This window comes from Aquarana catesbeiana, linkage group LG10, assembly GCF_042186555.1.
Source record: "Aquarana catesbeiana isolate 2022-GZ linkage group LG10, ASM4218655v1, whole genome shotgun sequence".
In the NCBI taxonomy this organism is placed as follows: Eukaryota; Metazoa; Chordata; class Amphibia; order Anura; family Ranidae; genus Aquarana; species Aquarana catesbeiana.
The window spans coordinates 260,216,201-260,238,058 of record NC_133333.1 but is presented as its reverse complement, the minus strand read 5'-3'; the positions used below and the strand labels follow the sequence as shown (position 1 = coordinate 260,238,058).

The window sequence follows — 21,858 nt, the reverse complement described above, 5'->3', positions numbered from 1 at the left end:
ACTGCAAACATAATACAGGAGATGATCAGAGACTGCAGACATAATACAGGAGATGATCAGAGACTGCAGACATAGTACAGGAGATGATCAGAGACTGCAGACATAGTACAGGAGATGATCAGAGACTGCAGACATAATACAGGAGATGATCAGAGACTGCAGACATAGTACAGGAGATGATTCCTAGACTGCAGACATAATACAGGAGATGATCAGAGACTGCAGACATAATACAGGAGATGATCAGAGACTGCAGACATAGTACAGGAGATGATTCCTAGACTGCAGACATAATACAGGAGATGATCAGAGACTGCAGACATGATACAGGAGATGATCAGAGACTGCAGACATAATACAGGAGATGATCAGAGACTGCAGACATAATACAGGAGATGATCAGAGACTGCAGACATAGTACAGGAGATGATTCCTAGACTGCAGACATAATACAGGAGATGATCAGAGACTGCAGACATAATACAGGAGATGATCAGAGACTGCAGACATAGTACAGGAGATGATTCCTAGACTGCAGACATAATACAGGAGATGATCAGAGACTGCAGACATGATACAGGAGATGATCAGAGACTGCAGACATAATACAGGAGATGATCAGAGACTGCAGACATAATACAGGAGATGATCAGAGACTGCAGACATAGTACAGGAGATGATCAGAGACTGCAGACATGATACAGGAGATGATCAGAGACTGCAGACATAGTACAGGAGATGATCAGAGACTGCAGACATGATACAGGAGATGATCAGAGACTGCAGACATACTACAGGAGATGATTAGAGACTGCAGACATGATACAGGAGATGATCAGAGACTGCAGACATGATACAGGAGATGATCAGAGACTGCAGACACGATACAGAAGATGATCAGAGACTGCAGACATGATACAGGAGATGATCAGAGACTGCAGACATAATACAGGAGATGATCAGAGACTGCAGACATGATACAGGAGATGATCAGAGACTGCAGACATAGTACAGGAGATGATCAGAGACTGCAGACATAGTACAGGAGATGATCAGAGACTGCAGACATAATACATGAGATGATCAGAGACTGCAGACATGATACAGGAGATGATCAGAGACTGCAGACATGATACAGGAGATGATCAGAGACTGCAGACATAGTACAGGAGATGATCAGAGACTGCAGACATGATACAGGAGATGATCAGAGACTGCAGACACGATACAGGAGATGATCAGAGACTGCAGACATAATACAGGAGATGATCAGAGACTGCAGACATGATACAGGAGATGATCAGAGACTGCAGACATAATACATGAGATGATCAGAGACTGCAGACATAATACAGGAGATGATCAGAGACTGCAGACATAGTATAGGAGATGATCAGAGACTGCAGACATAGTACAGGAGATGATCAGAGACTGCAGACACAATACAGGAGATGATCAGAGACTGCAGACATAATACATGAGATGATCAGAGACTGCAGACATAATACAGGAGATGATCAGAGACTGCAGACATAGTACAGGAGATGATCAGAGACTGCAGACATAATACAGGAGATGATCAGAGACTGCAGACATAGTACAGGAGATGATCAGAGACTGCAGACACAATACAGGAGATGATCAGAGACTGCAGACATAATACAGGAGATGATCAGAGACTGCAGATATAGTACAGGAGATGATCAGAGACTGCAGACATAGTACAGGAGATGATCAGAGACTGCAGACATAATACATGAGATGATCAGAGACTGCAGACATGATACAGGAGATGATCAGAGACTGCAGACATGATACAGGAGATGATCAGAGACTGCAGACATAGTACAGGAGATGATCAGAGACTGCAGACACAATACAGGAGATGATCAGAGACTGCAGACATAGTACAGGAGATGATCAGAGACTGCAGACATAATACATGAGATGATCAGAGACTGCAGACATGATACAGGAGATGATCAGAGACTGCAGACATAATACAGGAGATGATCAGAGACTGCAGACATAGTACAGGAGATGATCAGAGACTGCAGACATAATACAGGAGATGATCAGAGACTGCAGACATAGTACAGGAGATGATCAGAGACTGCAGACATAATACAGGAGATGATCAGAGACTGCAGATATAGTACAGGAGATGATCAGAGACTGCAGACATGATACAGGAGATGATCAGAGACTGCAGACATGATACAGGAGATGATCAGAGACTGCAGACATAGTACAGGAGATGATCAGAGACTGCAGACACAGTACAGGAGATGATCAGAGACTGCAGACACAATACAGGAGATGATCAGAGACTGCAGACATAATACAGGAGATGATCAGAGACTGCAGACATAATACAGGAGATGATCAGAGACTGCAGACATAGTACAGGAGATGATCAGAGACTGCAGACATAGTACAGGAGATGATCAGAGACTGCAGACATAATACAGGAGATGATCAGAGACTGCAGACATAATACAGGAGATGATCAGAGACTGCAGACATAATACAGGAGATGATCAGAGACTGCAGACATAGTACAGGAGATGATCAGAGACTGCAGACATAATACAGGAGATGATCAGAGACTGCAGACACAATACAGGAGATGATCAGAGACTGCAGACACAGTACAGGAGATGATCAGAGACTGCAGACACAATACAGGAGATGATCAGAGACTGCAGACATAATACAGGAGATGATCAGAGACTGCAGACATAATACAGGAGATGATCAGAGACTGCAGACATAGTACAGGAGATGATCAGAGACTGCAGACATAGTACAGGAGATGATCAGAGACTGCAGACATAATACAGGAGATGATCAGAGACTGCAGACATAATACAGGAGATGATCAGAGACTGCAGACATAGTACAGGAGATGATCAGAGACTGCAGACATAATACAGGAGATGATCAGAGACTGCAGACATAATACAGGAGATGATCAGAGACTGCAGACACAATACAGGAGATGATCAGAGACTGCAGACACAGTACAGGAGATGATCAGAGACTGCAGACACAATACAGGAGATGATCAGAGACTGCAGACATAATACAGGAGATGATCAGAGACTGCAGACACAATACAGGAGATGATCAGAGACTGCAGACATAATACAGGAGATGATCAGAGACTGCAGACACAATACAGGAGATGATCAGAGACTGCAGACACAATACAGGAGATGATCAGAGACTGCAGACATAGTACAGGAGATGATCAGAGACTGCAGACACAATACAGGAGATGATCAGAGACTGCAGACATAATACAGGAGATGATCAGAGACTGCAGACATAGTACAGGAGATGATCAGAGACTGCAGACATAATACAGGAGATGATCAGAGACTGCAGACATAGTACAGGAGATGATCAGAGACTGCAGACATAGTACAGGAGATGATCAGAGACTGCAGACATAGTACAGGAGATGATCAGAGACTGCAGACATGATATTATATTGGTATTACAGGGTATTAGGAGAACACAGACTGGTATCCACATGCTGTGGTCGGGATGTACACAGCGCTCCACAACACTCTTCTTATAATGCTGGCCATACAATATACGAAAAATCGCCTGAAATTCGGTCATTTAGACGGTTCGTTTGGCAGAAAATTTCCAAACTTGGAAAAACAAACGATTGATAAATTGAACGGTTAACCGCTTCAGCCCCGGACCATTTGGCTGGCCAATGACCAGAGAACTTTTTGCGATTCGGCACTGCGTCGCTTTAACTGACAATTGCGCGGTTGTGCGACGCTGTATTAATAAAATTTGCGTCCTTTTTCCCCCACAAATAGAGATTTCTTTTGGTGGTATTTGATCACCTCTGCGGTTTTTATTTTTTGTGCTATAAACAAAAATAGAGCGACAATTTAAAAAAAAAAACGCCAAATTTTTTTACTTTTTGCTATAATAAATATCCCCAAAAAATATATAAAAAAAACTTTATTTCCTCCGTTTAGGCCGATCGTATTCTTCTACATATTATTGGTTAAAAAAAAAAAAATCACAATAAGTGTTTATTGATTGGTTATACCATCTACAAAATAGGGGATAGTTTTATGGCATTTTTATTAATATTTTTTTTTTTTTTACTAGTAATGGCGGCGATCTGCGATTTTTATCAGGACTGCGACATTATGGCGGACACATCGGACACTTTTAACACATTTTTGGGACCATTGTCATTAATACAGCGATCAGTGCGATTTAAAAGCACTGATTACTGTAAAAATGTCACTGGCATTCAATACAACATCTAAGCAGTCAGACGGAGTTTTAAGTTCCGTATTTCACTATAGAAACTTTATTGTTATAAATACATATAAAATGCACAACTCCGGTGGGTGTAACAAGATGTCCGCCTTCCCCCGTCTTAGTGTATCCTTACTGTGGACGAGTGTGGGGTGTAGCAAGATGGCGGCTACAATGCACAACTCCGGTGGGTGTAACAAGATGTCCGCCTTCCCCCTTCTTAGTGTAACCTTACTGTGGACGAGTGTGGGGTGTACCAAGATGGCGGCGACAGGACGTCACTTCCGCAGAACACTGCGATAGGTCATCGTTACACTACACCGGCGAGGATCGAGACCGCCGCTGTGTCTTGCGGAGAAAGTTCCCCCGGCGGAGAATGACCCCCCGGGCACTACACCCGATCAGGCTCCTCCCATTCACCCACGGGGAAACGGCTCGGCCCCGCCCCCTCCTCCTATTAGCTTTAGATGGACAGCAACGAAAGCCAACGGCTCTCTCTGCTGTCTCAGCCAATGAGGAGCGAGAGAGACCCGGGGAGAGGGGCGGAGCTGCTGCCATGGTATCTGTTGTCGGTAACCAGTGAGATTGGACGGGGCGGGGCGGCGCTGACTGAAGTCCCCTAGCGGCAGTATAGCGGCACTGCAGGCTCAGCTCTATAATTCTGTGATGATGTGAAGTGGGCGGAGCCAGTCATTAAAGAGACAGTGGCGGGAAATCCACTCTGATTTATTTATAATAAATCTCTCATCACTCCGAGCATTTCCTCAGATTTCTCTTCTTCTCATATTAATAAATCAGAATTTATCCATCGCTCTCTTCTGTACATCAAATCTTCTCCACAATCATTATCAATACAATTCTACAAACAATAACAATGCCTTCAGTATGCAAGCTCGATGCTGATTGGTTGAGTGGTGTCACATGACAAAAAAAAAAAAGTATGCACAGCAGCCAATCAGCTTCAAGCTTGTTGCCTATTGGTTGAGTGCTGTCACTGTGATGTCAGAGTGGTGGCAGTTATTATCAGGCAGTGCAGAGCTGAGCTACATTCAGTCTTTTCTGAGACTTATCAGTGAACAGATCTCTGAGTGTTATTAGTGAACAGAGCTCTCTGCGATATTCTGCGATATTCTGCGACTTTACTTCTATTAATTATAGCAAAGTATGTACCAATTTATCTATATACTTCTATATCTTATACATAGGATAATACACATTATATACTATATATATATTTGGTATATATTAATCTATACACATTATATACTGTATATATACACTAAGTATATACTGATATACACACTTCTATCATAGACAGTACAGTAATACCTCGGATTGCGAGTAACGTGGTTAATGAGCGTTTCGCAATCAAAGCCATTATTTTTTTGTTTTAGATTCTGACTCGGTTGGCAGTGTTGTCTCGCAAAACGAGCAGAATTCAAGTCTCTGCGGTGTGCAGTACCGCATTTAGCCAGAGGTGCGGGGGGGCGCCAGTGAGAGTCGGAGCCACTCAGAAACACTCCATTCCCGAGTATCTCTGGCGCCCCCCCCCCACCTCTGGCCACATGCGGTATTGCATACCATAGAAGTCGCTATGGAACGAATTTTCTGAGTTCCCATTGACTTCTATGGGGAAAACTCGCTTTGATATGCCAGTATTTTGGATTACATTTTCCTGGAACGGATTATGCGAGTAATCCGAGGTTCCACTGTATAAACTAGTATAATAGTAATATATATATATAAATGCTGTCATATATATACTTCTATGCTGAGGCAGCAGGAAAGGTGTACACATGTCACAGCGGGCGTTATACCGCTTGCTGCTTTCGGTGGGTGCTTCCGTCCTCCAACTGTGTCCAATTCAAGTAAATGGGGCCACTCTGCAAAGACCCCACCCCCTCCCATAACTCAGTACTTCCGAGGGGTCTAAGGGGTTAAAGCAGGGGGTGAGGAGGTAATACAACTACCTGCTTTAACCCCTTGGTTGCTGTGCTGCACAAGGTTGTAGGGCTCCTCATTCACTTGAATGGGTCATGCTTGCCGAGTGCTACACCCACCTACCATGACAGGGCGTATGACTCCTGCTGCGCCCGCAACATGTGTACACCCCTCCCCCACCCCGACCGCACCAGCTAATGGGAGTGTGGATGGGGCAGGGGTGGAAAAAACCTGCCCCCTCCGCTGCCGGCACACCAACAACTTTACAAGCACTCCCTCTGCACTGCACTCTGATGCTCTTGGATGACGAGCCCAGACCGCGATCTACCAGTCACCTGACCGCCATCAATATACATACACTTCTTATCATATACAGTATATACTAGTATAACCACTTAAGGACCAGCCGCCATCATTATACGTCGCTACTTTAAACATTTGCTAATATTTAGACTTAAATGACGTTAGATACCGTTGTTATGGCAGCAGCTGGGTGTCATAACCCGGTATTTTTAAAAACGTCCGGCAGCCCTCTTTCAGATAAAAGGGGACTTTTTTTTAATAAAAAAAAACGAACATTTTTTTTTTTTTATTGCATTTTTGTGTAAATATGAGATGTGAGGTTCTTTTTGACCCCAGATCTCATATTTAAGAGAACCTGTCATGCTTTTTGTTTCTATTACAAGGGATGTTTACATTCCTTGTACTAGAAATAAAAGTGATACAAACATTTTTTTTTTTACAAAGGACAGTGTAAAAAATAAAAAATAACAAAGTAAAATAAATAAGAAAAAAAAAAATTTAAATCACCCCGTCCCACCGAGCTCGCGCGCACAAGCGAACACGTAGGTAAGTCGCACCCGCATATGAAAACGGCGTTCAAAAAATTGGGCTAACTTTACTGTTGTCCTATTTTTTAAGTAAAAAAAAAGTATTTTTTCCCCCAAAAAAACTGCGATTGTAAGACGCCTGCACAAATACGGTGTGACAAAGTATTGCAACAACCGCTATTTTATTCTCTAGGGTGTTAGAAAAATATATATAACGTTTGGGGGTTCTAAGTCATTTTCTAGCAAAAAACCCTGATTTTAACTTGTAAACACCAAATCTCAAAAAGGGGCTCGGTCCTTAAGTGGATAATACGAATATATATACTCAGTAGTACATTGATCCATCACAGACTTGGAATTGTGTCAGATTTAGTTTAAGAAAACTTAGAGTAGAGTAGAAATCTTCCAGAAGGTTCCTCTAAGAGTACTAATGTCTATTTTTTTGTCCCTACAGTTGTGAAAGTGGAAATGAACACTCTGCGAAAGAGGCAGACCACTTTATGCCGGCACTTGGACACCTTCTCCAGAGAAGGGCTCAGCAGCCGGCTGAGATTATTTTTACAAAGGAAAGATGACGAACTGTATTCCCCAATTAAACGGATTTCGGACGCCTCCTCCAATGAAGGGTTCATCAGCCGGCTGAGCTCATTGGATTCCGCAACTGACCAGAGCAAAGCCATTGTAAAGCTTCAGTCGCTCATCAGAGGCTATGTGGCCCGGAAATACTATCAATCGTTAATGAGAGATGAGAATACTCCTCTGAGAACGATTAGATACTTTTCCCGGCTCCTGGATCCCAATGACCCGAGCTTACTTCAGCAGATTAAGCTGAACCGTCTGAAGGATGAATTTGCCTCTGATCTAAAAAACATCTACAGACAGAGGCAGGAGGTGAAATCCCTAAAAAATGACATTGTCTCGTCAGTAAAGGACAAAACTGCTCAGCTGGATCTTCTGTCCAGATATAAAAAACTGACGAGCAAAAACAAGAACAAAATCAAAGAGGAGATCACCATGGGAAGGCAGGTGATTTGTGAGGCCATAAAGAACAGGGAGAAGGTGGATTCCTACGAACACCTCTTCTATTGTCTCCAGACCGACCCGACTTACCTGACTAGGCTTATTGGTCAGTTGTCTGGCCCTCAGGCTACGACGACGATTGTAGACAGATTGCTCCACAGTCTGTATAACTACGCTTCCACGCCACGAGAAGAATACTTTTTCGTGAAATTGATGGAAGCCACTCTTCGTGAGGAAGTGGAGACAAGGCTTGATGCCATTGACGATGTAATGAATGGTAAATCAATGATTTTAAACGTAATCGTCAAATTTTACACACATCAAGCCAACTACAATGGCCTAGTCGAGGCGCTAAAACCAGCAATAAGGGAGATACTCGGCTTCACAAAAAATCTTGCCAATCTGGCAGTCAGGACTTCCGATAAGAACATAAAAACAAGCAATCTAATAGAAAGACTAACAGGAATAACCATTCCTGATACTCCTTCAATTGATGATTACTTGATGTATAACACGGCAGACAAACTTGTAGAGTCCATATTCTCGTCTGTGGACAGAATTCCTTATGGGCTGAGGTACCTAACAAAGGTACTTCAAAAATCTCTACAAACAAAGTTCCCTGAGGAAACTGAAGATGCCGTGTTGAGGACTGTTAGCCAGTTCCTATGTCAGTACTTTGAGCCAGTCATAGAGAGACCGGATCTCTTTGGTCTCATTGCAGCAGACATGGACTTGAAATCAGTCCAGAGGAAGAACCTCGTGTATGTGTCTAAGATCATCCACCAGACAATGAAATTATACGCTGCCAGAACCAATTATGAACCTAAACGGTACATCTACATCTGCAGGACCATTCCAAGGTTTAGGAAATTCTGTGATAATGTTCTGAACGTTCCAGAGCCACAGGAAAAATTCAGCTTCAACAAGTTTGTTGAGGCTATACAGGTTCCTGTGGTGAAGATTCCTGCAGAGGACATCATCTATATACATTCTCTGCTTTCTAGATATGAGAATGTTGTATTTTGCGACTCCATGGACATCGCCTACCAAGTGTTCAAGGATATTGGATCAGTCCCTCACGTGAATGATCTTCTTGCCACGGATGCAGCTGAATTTGACAAAGCAGAGGAAAGAATTAAAATCTGTCTGCATTTAAGCAGCAAATTTCCTCTACTGCAGGATTTTAATGCTGCAATGGAAAATCTTATGGTTGCCACCAAAAGAATGGCCTTGGATGTGATTCGTCTGGTGCCTGGAGAAACTCTCCAAGGCGTTCTGATGACGCCTATTTCACTGGCACAAGAAGAGCAGTATAAGGCTCTAATGGGAGGCGCACCTTCCACCAAGTCCTGCTTTATGAAAGACTATGATTTCCTCATGCAATTTCAAAGTCACAAGATCAGTGCCAACCTGAACAGTTTACAAAACGTTTGTGCATTCTCAGGAGTGAGGAACCACCAAGACTTCCTCAACCTAATCGCCCGGGAGATCAAAGAGAAGCACAAGCTGAGCCTGGAAAGAAAGTCTGAGACAAGGACCATCCAGGAGACATTACCTCTACTCTGGAACATGTCTGACGATTTGCAGAACCTTGAAGACCTGTACACAAGGTACTGGGGAAAGTGTGTGGTCAACATTCTCTGCCACGAGCCACGTCCTGGTGGTGAGATCTGGAAGTTTGAAGACGATGAGGGGATTACGTACAGTGCAAAAAAACTATTGAGGAAAGGAGTGATAGTAGACACACGGGGGGAATTCAGGCAACTAAAAGATGAAGTCCTCTGTATAAAATTAGCGCGTGAATTCTTTGATGTCAGTTTAGGCAGCAAACGTGTCCTCTTTCCAGCTGTCGATGTGCTGAGCCTTCATCATAGCAGCAATCCAACATTGAAACTTTTCCAATATGATGTCGATGTTGGCATGTTTTTATTTCTGGTCACCAAGCTTTTTGGGAAACAAAACAATCCACTACGTTCCTACCTGTAGAAAGACTTACTAGCAGGATCACCAGGCGAAAATAAAAGAAAGAAAACCTAAAAAAAAAAAAAAAAAACACAGTGCAGCCACCACATCTAAAATTTGTAAAGCTGCAATAAAAGAAATGTTTGCTTTGGAGGTGGGGGCAGGGGGAGAGAGAGAGGGGGGGGCAGAGAGAGAGGGGGGGCAGAGAGAGAGAGACAGAGAGAGAGAGGGCAGAGAGAGAGAGGGGGAAGGGGGCGGAGAGAGAGGGGGCAGGGAGAGAGGGGGGGCAGAGAGAGAGAGAGAAAGAAAGATGGGGAGGGAAAGAAAGCTAAGGGGGAGAGGGGTGAGGAGAGGGAGAAAAAGAGGGGGGAGGAGAAGGAGAGAAGGAAGGGAGAAGAAAGAGGGGGAGGGGAAAGAGTGAAAAAGAGGAGGGGAAGGAGCGAAATAGAGGGGAAGGGAGAGGAGGAAAGTAGAGGAGAGAAAGGGGGGGAAAAAGGAAAGAAGACGAGAAGGAGAAAAGAGGAAGGGAGGGGGAGAGAGAGAGGGGAGGAGAGGGAGAGAAGGAAGGGGGAAGAAAGAGGGGGAGGGAGTGGAAAAGAGGAGGGGAAGGAGAGTATTAGAGGGGGATGGAGAGGAGGAAAGTAGAGGAGAGAGAGAGACAAAGACGGGGGGAGGAGAGGGAGAGAAGGAAGGGAGAAGAAAGAGGGGGAGGGGAGAGAGTGAAAAAGAGGAGGGGAAGGAGAGAAATAGAGGGGAAGGGAGAGGAGGAAAGTAGGGGAGAGAAGGGGGGGTGGCGGGAGAAGACGGGAAGGAGAGAAGAGGAAGGGAGGGGGAGAGAAAGAAGGGGGGGGGGCAAGAGGAGGGAATGGGGAGGAAGAGAAAAAAGGGAGGGGTCTCTTGTCCCTTTCTTCTTTTATATCGCTAGAAGGATCACAGCAGGAGGAAGGAGGTCCTGATTCCTCTACATAGATCTTTATATCACTAGAGGGATCACCAGGAGGAGGAAGGAGGTCCTGATTCCTCTATAAAGATCTTTATATCACTAGAGGGATCACAGCAGGAGGAAGGAGGTCCTGATTCCTCTATATAGATCTTTATATCACTAGAGGGATCACAGCAGGAGGAAGGAGGTCCTGATACCTCTACATAGATCTTTATCCCCTTCCCGCCGACCGAACGCACATATGCGTACTCGGCTTTCCGGGGTTATACCGGGATGATGCCCGCAGCTGCAGGCATCATCCCGGTACCGTTGTTTACACCCCCCCCCCTCCCGCCGCTGTTACCGGGCCTCCCGTGCGATCGGCAGGCCCGGTGTCCGTTCGGCTGCCTTCGGCGGCTGGGGGCGGGCTGGAACGAAGCTGTGAGTGGCTTCGTTCCAGCCTTCTTGTTGTAAATGCGGAAGCGACGTCATGACGTCACTTCCCGTTTACTCGGCTGCCAATGGCGCCGAATTTAAAAAAGTACACAGTATTCAGAATCGCCGTTTTCGGCGATCTGAATACTTTGAAGTGTAAAGGAGGGATGGGGGGTCTTTTAGACCCCCCATCCCTCCATAAAGAGTACCTGTCACCACATATTACTGTCACAAGGGATGTTTACATTGCTTGTGACAGCAATAAAAGTAAAAAAAAAAAAGAAAAAAATTTAAACACAATGTATAAAGTACAAAAATAAATAAATTAAATAAAAAAAAAAAATAAATAATTTTTAAAGTGCCCCTGTCCCCGCGAGCTCGCGCAGCGAAGAAAACGCATACGGAAGTCGCGCCCGCATATGTAAACGGTGTTCAAACCACACATGTGAGGTATCGCCGCGATCGTCAGAGCGAGAGCAATAATTCTAGCCCTAGACCTCCTCTGTAGCTCAAACTTGGTAACCGTAAAAATTTTTTAAATCGTCGCCTATGGAAATTCAAAGATACCGTAGTTCGTCGCCATTCCACGAGTGCGTGCAATTATAAAGGGTGACATGTTTGGTATCTATTTACTCGGCGTAACATCATCTTTCACATTATACAAAAAAATTGGGGTAACTTTACTGTTTGGATTTTTTAAAATTCATGAAAGTGTCACTTTTCCAAAAATTTGCGTTTAAAACACCGCTGCACAAATACCGTGTGATAAAAAATATTGCAACAATCGCCATTTTATTCTCTAGATTCTCTGCTAAAAAAATATATATAATGTTTGGGGGTTCTAAGTCATTTTCTAGCAAAAAATACGGATTTTAACTTGTAAACACCAAATTTCAAAAATAGGCTTAGTCATGAAAGGGTTAAATCACTAGAGGAAGATATTAATTGGGATAAAATCTTAGGAACAAAGAACACGGAGGAGAGATGGGTTTGCTTTAAGAGAATATTAAATAAGGGCATTAGCCAGTGCATCTCACTGGGAAACAAATTTAAAAGAGTTAATAAAAGTCCACGGTGGCTTAACTCCAAAGTAAAAATGCATATAAAAGCAAAGAAACATAGGGGATAGCGGCGCTGTCACATAGTATGTATGATAACAAAAAGTCCTTGTTATGGAGTTCTTAGTATGAATGGAGAGGGGCTGAGATTAAATAAGGGGAGAGGGGGGAAAAGGTAAAAAAAACAGATATATAGTTTGCAAGAGTCCATAAACCAGGGCAAGCCTTCAGAGGGAAGTTGAGAGCAGACTCCAGGATATGCAAAAAGAAGAGAACAGGTGCCTCTAGGTTAGAACTTGTAGCATTTAAGAGATTACAGGTGCAAATATCCACTTACATCAAAGTTATGGAAGTCTAGCACATGTCCTATCCACACTGATGTGGCGTTCGTCCGGCACAATAGCGTTACTGCAGCTTTCGTAGCCCAGAAGAATGGAATCCTGACCAGCAGGGTTTCTGGGAGGCTGGAGAGCTGTGACTGAGGCTTGGTAAAAGCTGTGGGCTGGTGTTGGAATGAGGCGTCAAGCGCGGTGACGTCACTGGTGGATCGCGACGAGGTTTCGGAGCATGCGCTATCGCTCCAGATGGATGCCGCATCAGTGAGGATAGGACATGTGCCGGACTTCCATAGACCACCATATACCACTTTGATGTAAGTGGATATCTGCACCTGTAATCTATTAAATGCTACAAGTTCTAACCTAGAGGCACCTGTTCTCTTCTTTTTATATAAAAGCAAAGAAGAAGACCTTCAAAAAATACAAGGCTGAGGGATCATCATCAGCATTCCAACTTTACAATGAATGCAACAAGAAATGCAAGAGTGCAATTAGGGCGGCTAAGGTAGAACACGAAAGAAACATAGAGGAGGAGAGTAACAAAAATTCTTTAAGTACATGAATAGTAAGAAAGGGAGGTCTATTCATATCGGTCTCATAAAGGATGATGAAGGGAATCTGGTTACTAAGGATGGAGAAATGGCGAACGTATTGAATTTATTCTTCTCCTCAGTCTTCACGAGGGAATCTGGGGTTTCAGTAACCAACTCTGCAATGTTTATACTCATGACACATCACAGGAAGAACCCTCATGACTAACAGAGGACAAAATTAGGAATCGCCTTGAAAAACTTAACATTAATTTACCGGGACCAGATGGCTTGCACCTGAGGGTCCTTAAGGAACTCAGTCAAGTAATTGCCAGACCATTGTTCCTAATTTTTACTGACAGTCTACTGACTGGAATGGCACCAGCTGACTGGAGAAAAGCCAATGTAGCACCAATATTTAAAAAAGGGCCCAAAATACATCCCTGGGAATTACAGACCAGTTAGCCTAACATCAATAGTATGTAAACTCTTGAAGGGGATGATAAGGGACTATATACAAGATTTTAGTAATAAGAACGGTATCATTAGCAGTAATCAGCGTGGATTCATGAAGAATCGTTCTTGCCAAACCAATCTATTAACCTTCTATGAGGAGGTGAGTTGCCATCTAGATAAAGGAAGGCCCGTAGACGTGGTGTATCTGGATTTTGCAAAAGCATTTCACACAGTTCCCCATAAACGTTTACTGTACAAAATAGGGTCCGTTGGCATGGACCATAGGGTGAGTACATGGATTGAAAACTGGCTACAAGGGCGAGTTCAGAGGGTGGTGATAAATGGGGAGTACTCGGAATGGTCAGGGGTGGGTAGTGGGGTCCCCCAGGGTTCTGTGCTGGGGCCAATCCTATTTAATTTGTTCATAAACGACCTGGAGGATGGGATAAACAGTTCAATCTCTGTATTTGCAGACACTACTAAGCTAAGCAGGGCAATAACTTCTCCGCAGGATGTGGAAACCTTGCAAGAGGAACTGAACAAGTTAATGGGGTGAGCAACTACATGGCAAATGAGGTTCAATGTAGAAAAATGTAAAATAATGCATTTGGGTGGCAAAAATCTGAATGCAATCTATAGACTGGGGGGAGAACCTCTGGGGGAATCTAGGATGGAAAAGGACCTGGGGGTCCTAGTAGATGATAGGCTCAGCAATGACATGCAATGCCAAGCTGCTGCTAACAAAGCAAACAGAATATTGGCATTAAAAAGGGGATCAACTGCAGAGATAAAACGATAATTCTCCCGCTCTACAAGACTCTGGTCCGGCCGCACCTGGAGTATGCTGTCCAGTTCTGGGCACCAGTCCTCAGGAAGGATGTACTGGAAATGGAGCGAGTACAAAGAAGGACAACAAAGCGAATAAAGGGTCTGGAGTTATGAGAAAAGGTTGTGAGCTCTGAACTTATTCTCTCTGGAGAAGAGACGCTTGGGAGGGGATATGATTTCAATGTACAAATACCGGACTGGTGACCCCACAATATATAAATACCGGACTGGTGACCCCACAATATACAAATACCGGACTGGTGACCCCACAATATATAAATACCGGACTGGTGACCCCACAATATACAAATACTGGACTGGTGACCCCACAATATACAAATACTGGACTGGTGACCCCACAATATATAAATACCGGACTGGTGACCCCACAATAGGGAGAAAACTTTTCCGCTGAGAGGGAATTTAACCACTTGCGGACCGCTGCATGCTGATACACGTCGGCACAATGGCAGCGCTGGGCAAATGGGCTTACAGGTACGTCCCCTTTAATATGCCTCACAGCGGGCATGCTCACGCCGCCGGCAGCGCGCGCCCACCATGCTCTCCGTGACTGTGCCTGCGGGCCCCGGAGAACCCGATGTTCGCCGGCGGCCCGCGATCATGTCAGGGAGAGGCAGAACGGGGTAAACAAGGCTTTTCCCTGTTTTGCCTAGTGACAGGACAGAGATCTACTGCTCCCTGTCATCGGGAGCAGTGATCTCTGTCATGTCACTGGTAGCCAGGGATGAGCTTTATGTTCGGGTCGTAAATGAGTTTGACTCAAACATCAGGTGTTCGCCCATTCATCGAAAAACGGACATTATGGGGCTTTAGCAGAAAATTTGAACGCCCCATAATGCACGGTGAGATCGCAGTGCATTGCTATATGATGATTGACCAAAGCATGCACCATGACCTGCATGCTTTGGCCAATCCCAGCGCCCTCAGCTAAGAGAGCCATAATTGGGTCTCTTTGGCCAATCATGGCTCAGGGGGACTAAGTTCACGCCCCACACTATATAAGGCTGCCTGCGCGTCGGCCCTGTGTAGTGTTTTGTTGGCGTGGACGGAGAGAGTGTGATTTAGATTGAGCAGGCAGGTTATTCAGTTAGCTGCAGTGTATTTAATATATATATATATATATATATATATATATATATATATATATATATATATACACACACACAGTCAGTCTCGTGTGTATATATATATATATATATATATATATATATATATATATATATATATATATATATATATAAACACAGAATCAAGTGTAGCCTATATCTGACTGCAGGCCATTCCTGGTGTACTTTTTCTAATATACTTCAGGTGGTGTACACAGTACACAATACCGTGCACCCCTAGTGCAGTTGCTATTACTTTTCTGGTGGTGTACACAGTACACAAAACAGTGCACCCATAGTTGCTATTATGCCCTGTACACACGAGTGGAATTTCCGTCGGAAAAAAGTTGGATGGTTTTTCCGCTCAAGCTTGGCTTTCATACACACGGTCACACAAAATTTCTCTGAACTTTCGAGCGCCAAGAACGCGGTGACGTACAACACTACGACGAGGCGAGAAAAAGAAGTTCAATGCTTCCGAGCGCGCGTCGAATTGTTTCCGAGCATGCGTGGGTATGTATCGACGCAATAAAGCCCGTTGTAAAACGTTTTGGTTTGTCCAACATGGCAAAAAATCCTTCCACATGTGATAAACCGGATAAACGCAGCACTAGCAACTAAAATATAAACGTGAATCAATGGTGGCAAACCTAAATAAGTGCCTATAAGTGATCAAAATATACAAATAAGTTATCAAAATACATAGATACCAAATGGCAATACAACAATATCATGTGCTGTGAACTTGGTGATAGTCTAAATGAGTCCAAAGTTCCCACAGACAGATATGTGAATCCCCCTTTGGAGACCCCACTCACCAGAAATGGCAGATCCTCAGCTTTTCAGTCTGAGATCATATAAGCAGACATACACAGTCACTTTAGGTATTGCAGTTCCTTGAATGGATCAATCGACAGATGCTTGATGGCATAAGGAATATCGCATTCCACCGGTAAATATAAAAAAGGTAATATCGTGAAGTACCGCTGGGCATCTAGATAGCATGCACTAAAGCGCTACTTACAAGATGTAGGCAAAAAACAGGCATTCAGAGAAAACTTCCGCGATCGCTGCTCATATAGCGATCACACGCCATACGAGCGCCATTCGCAGAAGTCTTCAAGGGATCGTTTTCAGTCCCCAGAAACCCATGGAGTTGTACGTGGTTGGGAGGAGGTGGTCCTTAGTGACCCAGAGGACTCAGGATTGAATGCCTCTGCAAACTTACACTGCATGGCCTCCCTGATCCTGCAAAGCCTGCGAAAGGACCCTAGGATTCGTGGTATCAAGGAGAGGGATCATTATTGGCTGGCAACCCTTCTTGATCCACGTTACAAGGGTAAGGTTGCAGAACTTATCCAGCCTTCGCAGAGGGAGCAGAGGATGAAACATCTTCGGGAGGCCTTGAAGAAAGGTTTGTGCAATGCATTTCCAGAGCCTGGGAGGTTACAATTTCCTGGTGTTGGACAATGTGTTGCTGAGGCTTCGTTCAGTCACAGAAAGAGCGGTGGAGAAGGTGGGCGGCTGACCGATGCCTTCAGTCAATTCTTCAGTCCTCAGCACCAAGGTCTGATTGGTTCCAGCAACCATCGCCAGCGTCTGCATTACATGGTGCAAGAATATATAGGGGCAAGATCAGACTTGGAGACCTTTCCAACAGAGCATCCTCTGGGTTACTGGGTCTTGAGGATTGACCACTGGCCAGAGCTTGCTCAACATGCAATTGAGTTACTGGCCTGTCCTGCATCCAGCGTTCTTTCTGAATGCACATTCAGTGTGGCTGGAGGCTTTGTAACCGATCACAGAGTGCGCCTGTCTACAGACTCTGTTGATCGGCTCACATTCATAAAAATGAATCAGTCTTGGATCACCAGCTACCAAGCACCTGATGCTGATGTAACCGATTGATTTTTCTATGGATGTGGGATCCCTTGAAGACTGCCTATGCTGAATGACTATCCTATTATGCTGAGTGACTATCCTATTCCTCCTCAATCTTGATGATGCTAGCTTCTAAGAATATTTTTGGTTCAGGGCACCACCACCACTGCCTAAGGCCCAATTTTTCTGCCCCTGTTTAACAGGGGCATGTAATTACAATTTTTATTCCAATATTTCACAGCAGGGCTTGTTCTTGCCCTCAACAAGAGTATCTGTGAGGGGTTACAGTGTTGTGGCACCAGCACCAGTGCCTAAGACCCATTTTTTTGCCCCTGTTTAACAGAGGCATGTAATTACAATTCTTGATATAATATTTAACAGCAGGGCCCGTTCCTGCGCCCACCAAGAGTAACTGTGAGGGCTTATAGTGTTGTGGTACCACCAACACCTAAGGCACAATTTTCTGCAGAGTATATAGGGCAGGCCGTATAGTATATACAGGCGGTCCCCAATTTTCAAACATCCGACTTACAAACGACTCCTACTTACAAACGGAGGGAGACAACAGGAAGTGAGGAAATCTACCCCTAGGAAGGGAAATTCTCTCCTGTAATGCCGCGTACACACGGTCGGACTTTTCGTCTACAAAAGTCCAACGGACGCCGACGGACTAAAGCTGGCTGGTAATCCGATCGTGTGTGGGCTTCTCCGGACTTTCAGCAGACTTTTTCAGCCTCAAATCCGACGGACTTTAGATTTGAAACATGCTTCAAATCTTTACGTCGTAACTACGACGGACCCCGAAATCCGCTCGTCTGTGTGCTAGTCCGACAGACAAAAACCCATGCTAGGGCAGCTATTGGCTACTGGCTATGAACTTCCTTATTTTAGTCCGGTGTACGTCATCACGTACGAATCCGTCGGACTTTTGTGTGGTCGTGTGTAGGCAAGTCCGTTCGTTAGAAAGTCTGCTGCAAGTCCGCCGAAAGTCCGCCGGAAGTCTGTCGGACAGGCTGTCGGACTTTTGTAGACGAAAAGTCCGACCGTGTGTACGCGGCATAAGAGTTAATATGGGAAAAAGGTGTCTCCACTGATGCTTTATCACCAATCCTTGTTTCCCTAATAATCCAAAATTTTCAAAATCCAATTGTCATTGGGACAGAAAGTGAGGTGAAATCTTCTGAAGAGGAGCACAGACAACAAAAGAAATGTCACAGGGGTGATAACCCTTCCCTATGTTTTCCAAAAAGCTTAAAAATAGATTTTTTGGCTGGAGCTACACTTAAAAAATGTATCTGTTCCAAATTACAAACAGATTCAACTTAAGAACAAACCTACAGTCCTTGTCTTGTTTGTAACCCGGGGACCGCCTGTATACGCCTTTTTTTTTAAATTTGGGTGCAGGGTATCCATACAAGACCCAAAGAGCCTGGTAATGGGCTGGGGGGGGACCCATACCGTTTTTCTCAATGATTTTTATCTATATTGCCGGGACCCGACAATTCATTACAGCCGCAAGCAGTTTTAAATGACTTTTTTTCCTGTTCTGAACACGGGAAACATGCGCCCCTTTACAGGGGTCACCAGCAGGAGGAAGGAGGTCCTGATTCCTCTATATAGATTATATCACTAGAGGGATCACCAGCATGAAGAAGGAGGTCCTGATTCCTCTATATAGATCTTTATATCACTAGAGGGGTCACCAGCGGGAGGAAGGAGGTCCTGATCCCTCTATATAGATCTTTATATCACTAGAGGGATCACCAGCAGGAGGAAGGAGGTCCTGATTCCTCTATATAGATCTTTATATCACTAGAGGGATCACCGGCATGAAGAAGGAGGTCCTGATTCCTCTATATAGATCTTTATATCACTAGAGGGGTCACCAGCGGGAGGATGGAGGTCCTAAATCCTCTATATAGATCTTTATATCACTAGATGGGTCACCAGCAGGGGGAAGGAGGTCCTGATTCCTCTATATAGATCTTTATATCACTAGAGGGATCACCAGCAGGAGGAAGGAGGTCCTGATTCCTCTATATAGATCTTTATATCACTAGAGGGGTCACCGGCAGGAGGAAGGAGGTCCTAAATCCTCTATATAGATCTTTATATCACTAGATGGGTCACCAGCAGGGGGAAGGAGGTCCTGATTCCTCTATATAGATCTTTATATCACTAGAGGGGTCACCAGCAGGAGGAAGGAGGTCCTGATTCCTCTATATAGATCTTTATATCACTAGAGGTGTCACCAGCAGGAGAAAGGAGGTCCCGATTCCTCTATATAGATCTTTATATCACTAGAGGGGTCACCAGCAGAAGGAAGGAGGTCCTGATTCCTCTATATAGATCTTTATATCACTAGAGGGATCACCAGCAGGAGGAAGGAGGTCCTGATTCCTCTATATAGATCTTTATATCACTAGAGGGGTCACCAGCAGAAGGAAGGAGGTCCTGATTCCTCTATATAGATCTTTATATCACTAGAGGGATCACCAGCAGGAGGAAGGAGGTCCTGATTCCTCTATATAGATCTTTATATCACTAGAGGGGTCACCGGCAGGAGGAAGGAGGTCCTAAATCCTCTATATAGATCTTTATATCACTAGATGGGTCACCAGCAGGGGGAAGGAGGTCCTGATTCCTCTATATAGATCTTTATATCACTAGAGGGATCACCAGCAGGAGGAAGGAGGTCCTGATTCCTCTATATAGATCTTTATATCATTAGAGGGATCACCAGCAGGAGGAAGGAGGTCCTGATTCCTCTATATAGATCTTTATATCATTAGAGGGATCACCAGCAGGAGAAGGAAGGTCCTGATTCCTCTATATAGATCTTTATATCACTAGAGGGGTCACCAGCAGGAGGAAGGAGGTCCTGATTCCTCTATATAGATCTTTATATGACTAGAGGGATCACCGGCAGGAGGAAGGAGGTCCTGATTCCTCTATATAGATCTTTATATCACTAGAGGGGTCACCAGCAGGGGGAAGGAGGTCCTGATTCCTCTATATAGATCTTTATAAAGGAACACCTGGGTAGCAGTGACCATAACATGATTTCATTTGATATTAGCTGTAAGCAAAAATCACATACGGGAAAGATAAAAACACTTAATTTCATGAGAGCAAATTTTCCAAGGATGAGGGCTGCTCTCCAGGACTTAGACTGGGAGGGAATATTGGCATCAATGGGCACAGAACAGAACAATGGGAATTCTTCAAAAAGACTGTTTGTGACCTCACTGCAAAGTATATTCCCATGGGCAATAAGTTTAAAAGGCTAAAAAAAAAACCTATGTGGCTCACGGCCAAAGTTAAAAAAGCTATAAACAATAAGAAAAGAGCTTTTAAAAAATATAAAAATGAAGGAACACTGGTGTTGTTTAAATGTAACAAAGAATATAACAGAATATGTAAAAAGGAAATCAAGGAATGCGAAAATTCAAAACGAACGACAGATTGCAAAAGATAGTAAGACAAACCCCCAAAAATTAATCAAATATATTAATAGTAAAAAGGTCAGGTCTGAGCATGTAGGCCCTTTACAAAATAATCTGGAGTGGGTGACTGGGGACAAAGAGAAGGCTAATGTATTAAATACTTTCTTCAGCTCTGTGTATACAAAAGAGCATGGGGGGAGCTCATGTCCATAATGGGGGTGGTAGTGACATAGCCCTGAATGATCCACAATGGCTCAAAAGTGATCTGGTCCAGAAATATTTAGACAGAATAAAGGTGGATAAAGCACCTGGACCTGATGGCATCCACCCACGGATCCTAAAAGAATTGAGCTCTGTAATTACAAAGCCATTGTATCTAATTTTTAGGGACTCATTAATGACTGGAATGGTACCACTGGATTGGCGCAGGGCGAACGTGGTGCCTATATTTAAAAAGGATCAAAGTGTTTTTTTTTTTTTGCCACTTCAGCGAACTCTTTTGAGAGATTTAATTCAACTTTGCAGTTCATTTTTGTCCCTTCTCGCATTTATCTGTTGCACTTATGAGATTTATATAATATTTCTTATGTGCTCTTTTTTTTTTTTTTTTTTTTTAGTTCCACTTGATTTATCAAAAAAAAAAAAAAGAGAAAAAAATTACACACAGCATTTATACAATATCTTAAACCTAGTTTTCCTACCCCCTATCTCTACGTTTAAACACTTGTTCTTTACTTGGTATTTTATTTCTATTCTAAGGCCCCTTTCACACATGCGGACAGTATGTC

General features: G+C 43.9%; 1 protein-coding gene across 1 annotated transcript; it reads left to right on the top strand.

The window, feature by feature from the left end:
• Positions 1-4,458: 4,458 nt before the first annotated feature.
• LOC141109930 (ras GTPase-activating-like protein IQGAP2) lies at positions 4,459-10,073 on the top strand. The gene is made up of 2 exons (XM_073601182.1): positions 4,459-4,483; positions 7,522-10,073. Exons 1-2 carry the CDS (start codon positions 4,459-4,461, stop codon positions 10,071-10,073), a joined length of 2,577 nt encoding a protein of 858 aa, XP_073457283.1.
• Positions 10,074-21,858: the final 11,785 nt, after the last annotated feature.

Excerpts from the sequence above, each read along its gene's own strand:
- LOC141109930 (XM_073601182.1), top strand. The coding sequence starts at position 4,459 with ATGGCGGCTACAATGCACAACTCCG. Across the intron at positions 4,484-7,521 it reads GGCTACAATGCACAACTCCG|TTGTGAAAGTGGAAATGAAC; the intron begins GTGGGTGTAACA and ends TTGTCCCTACAG.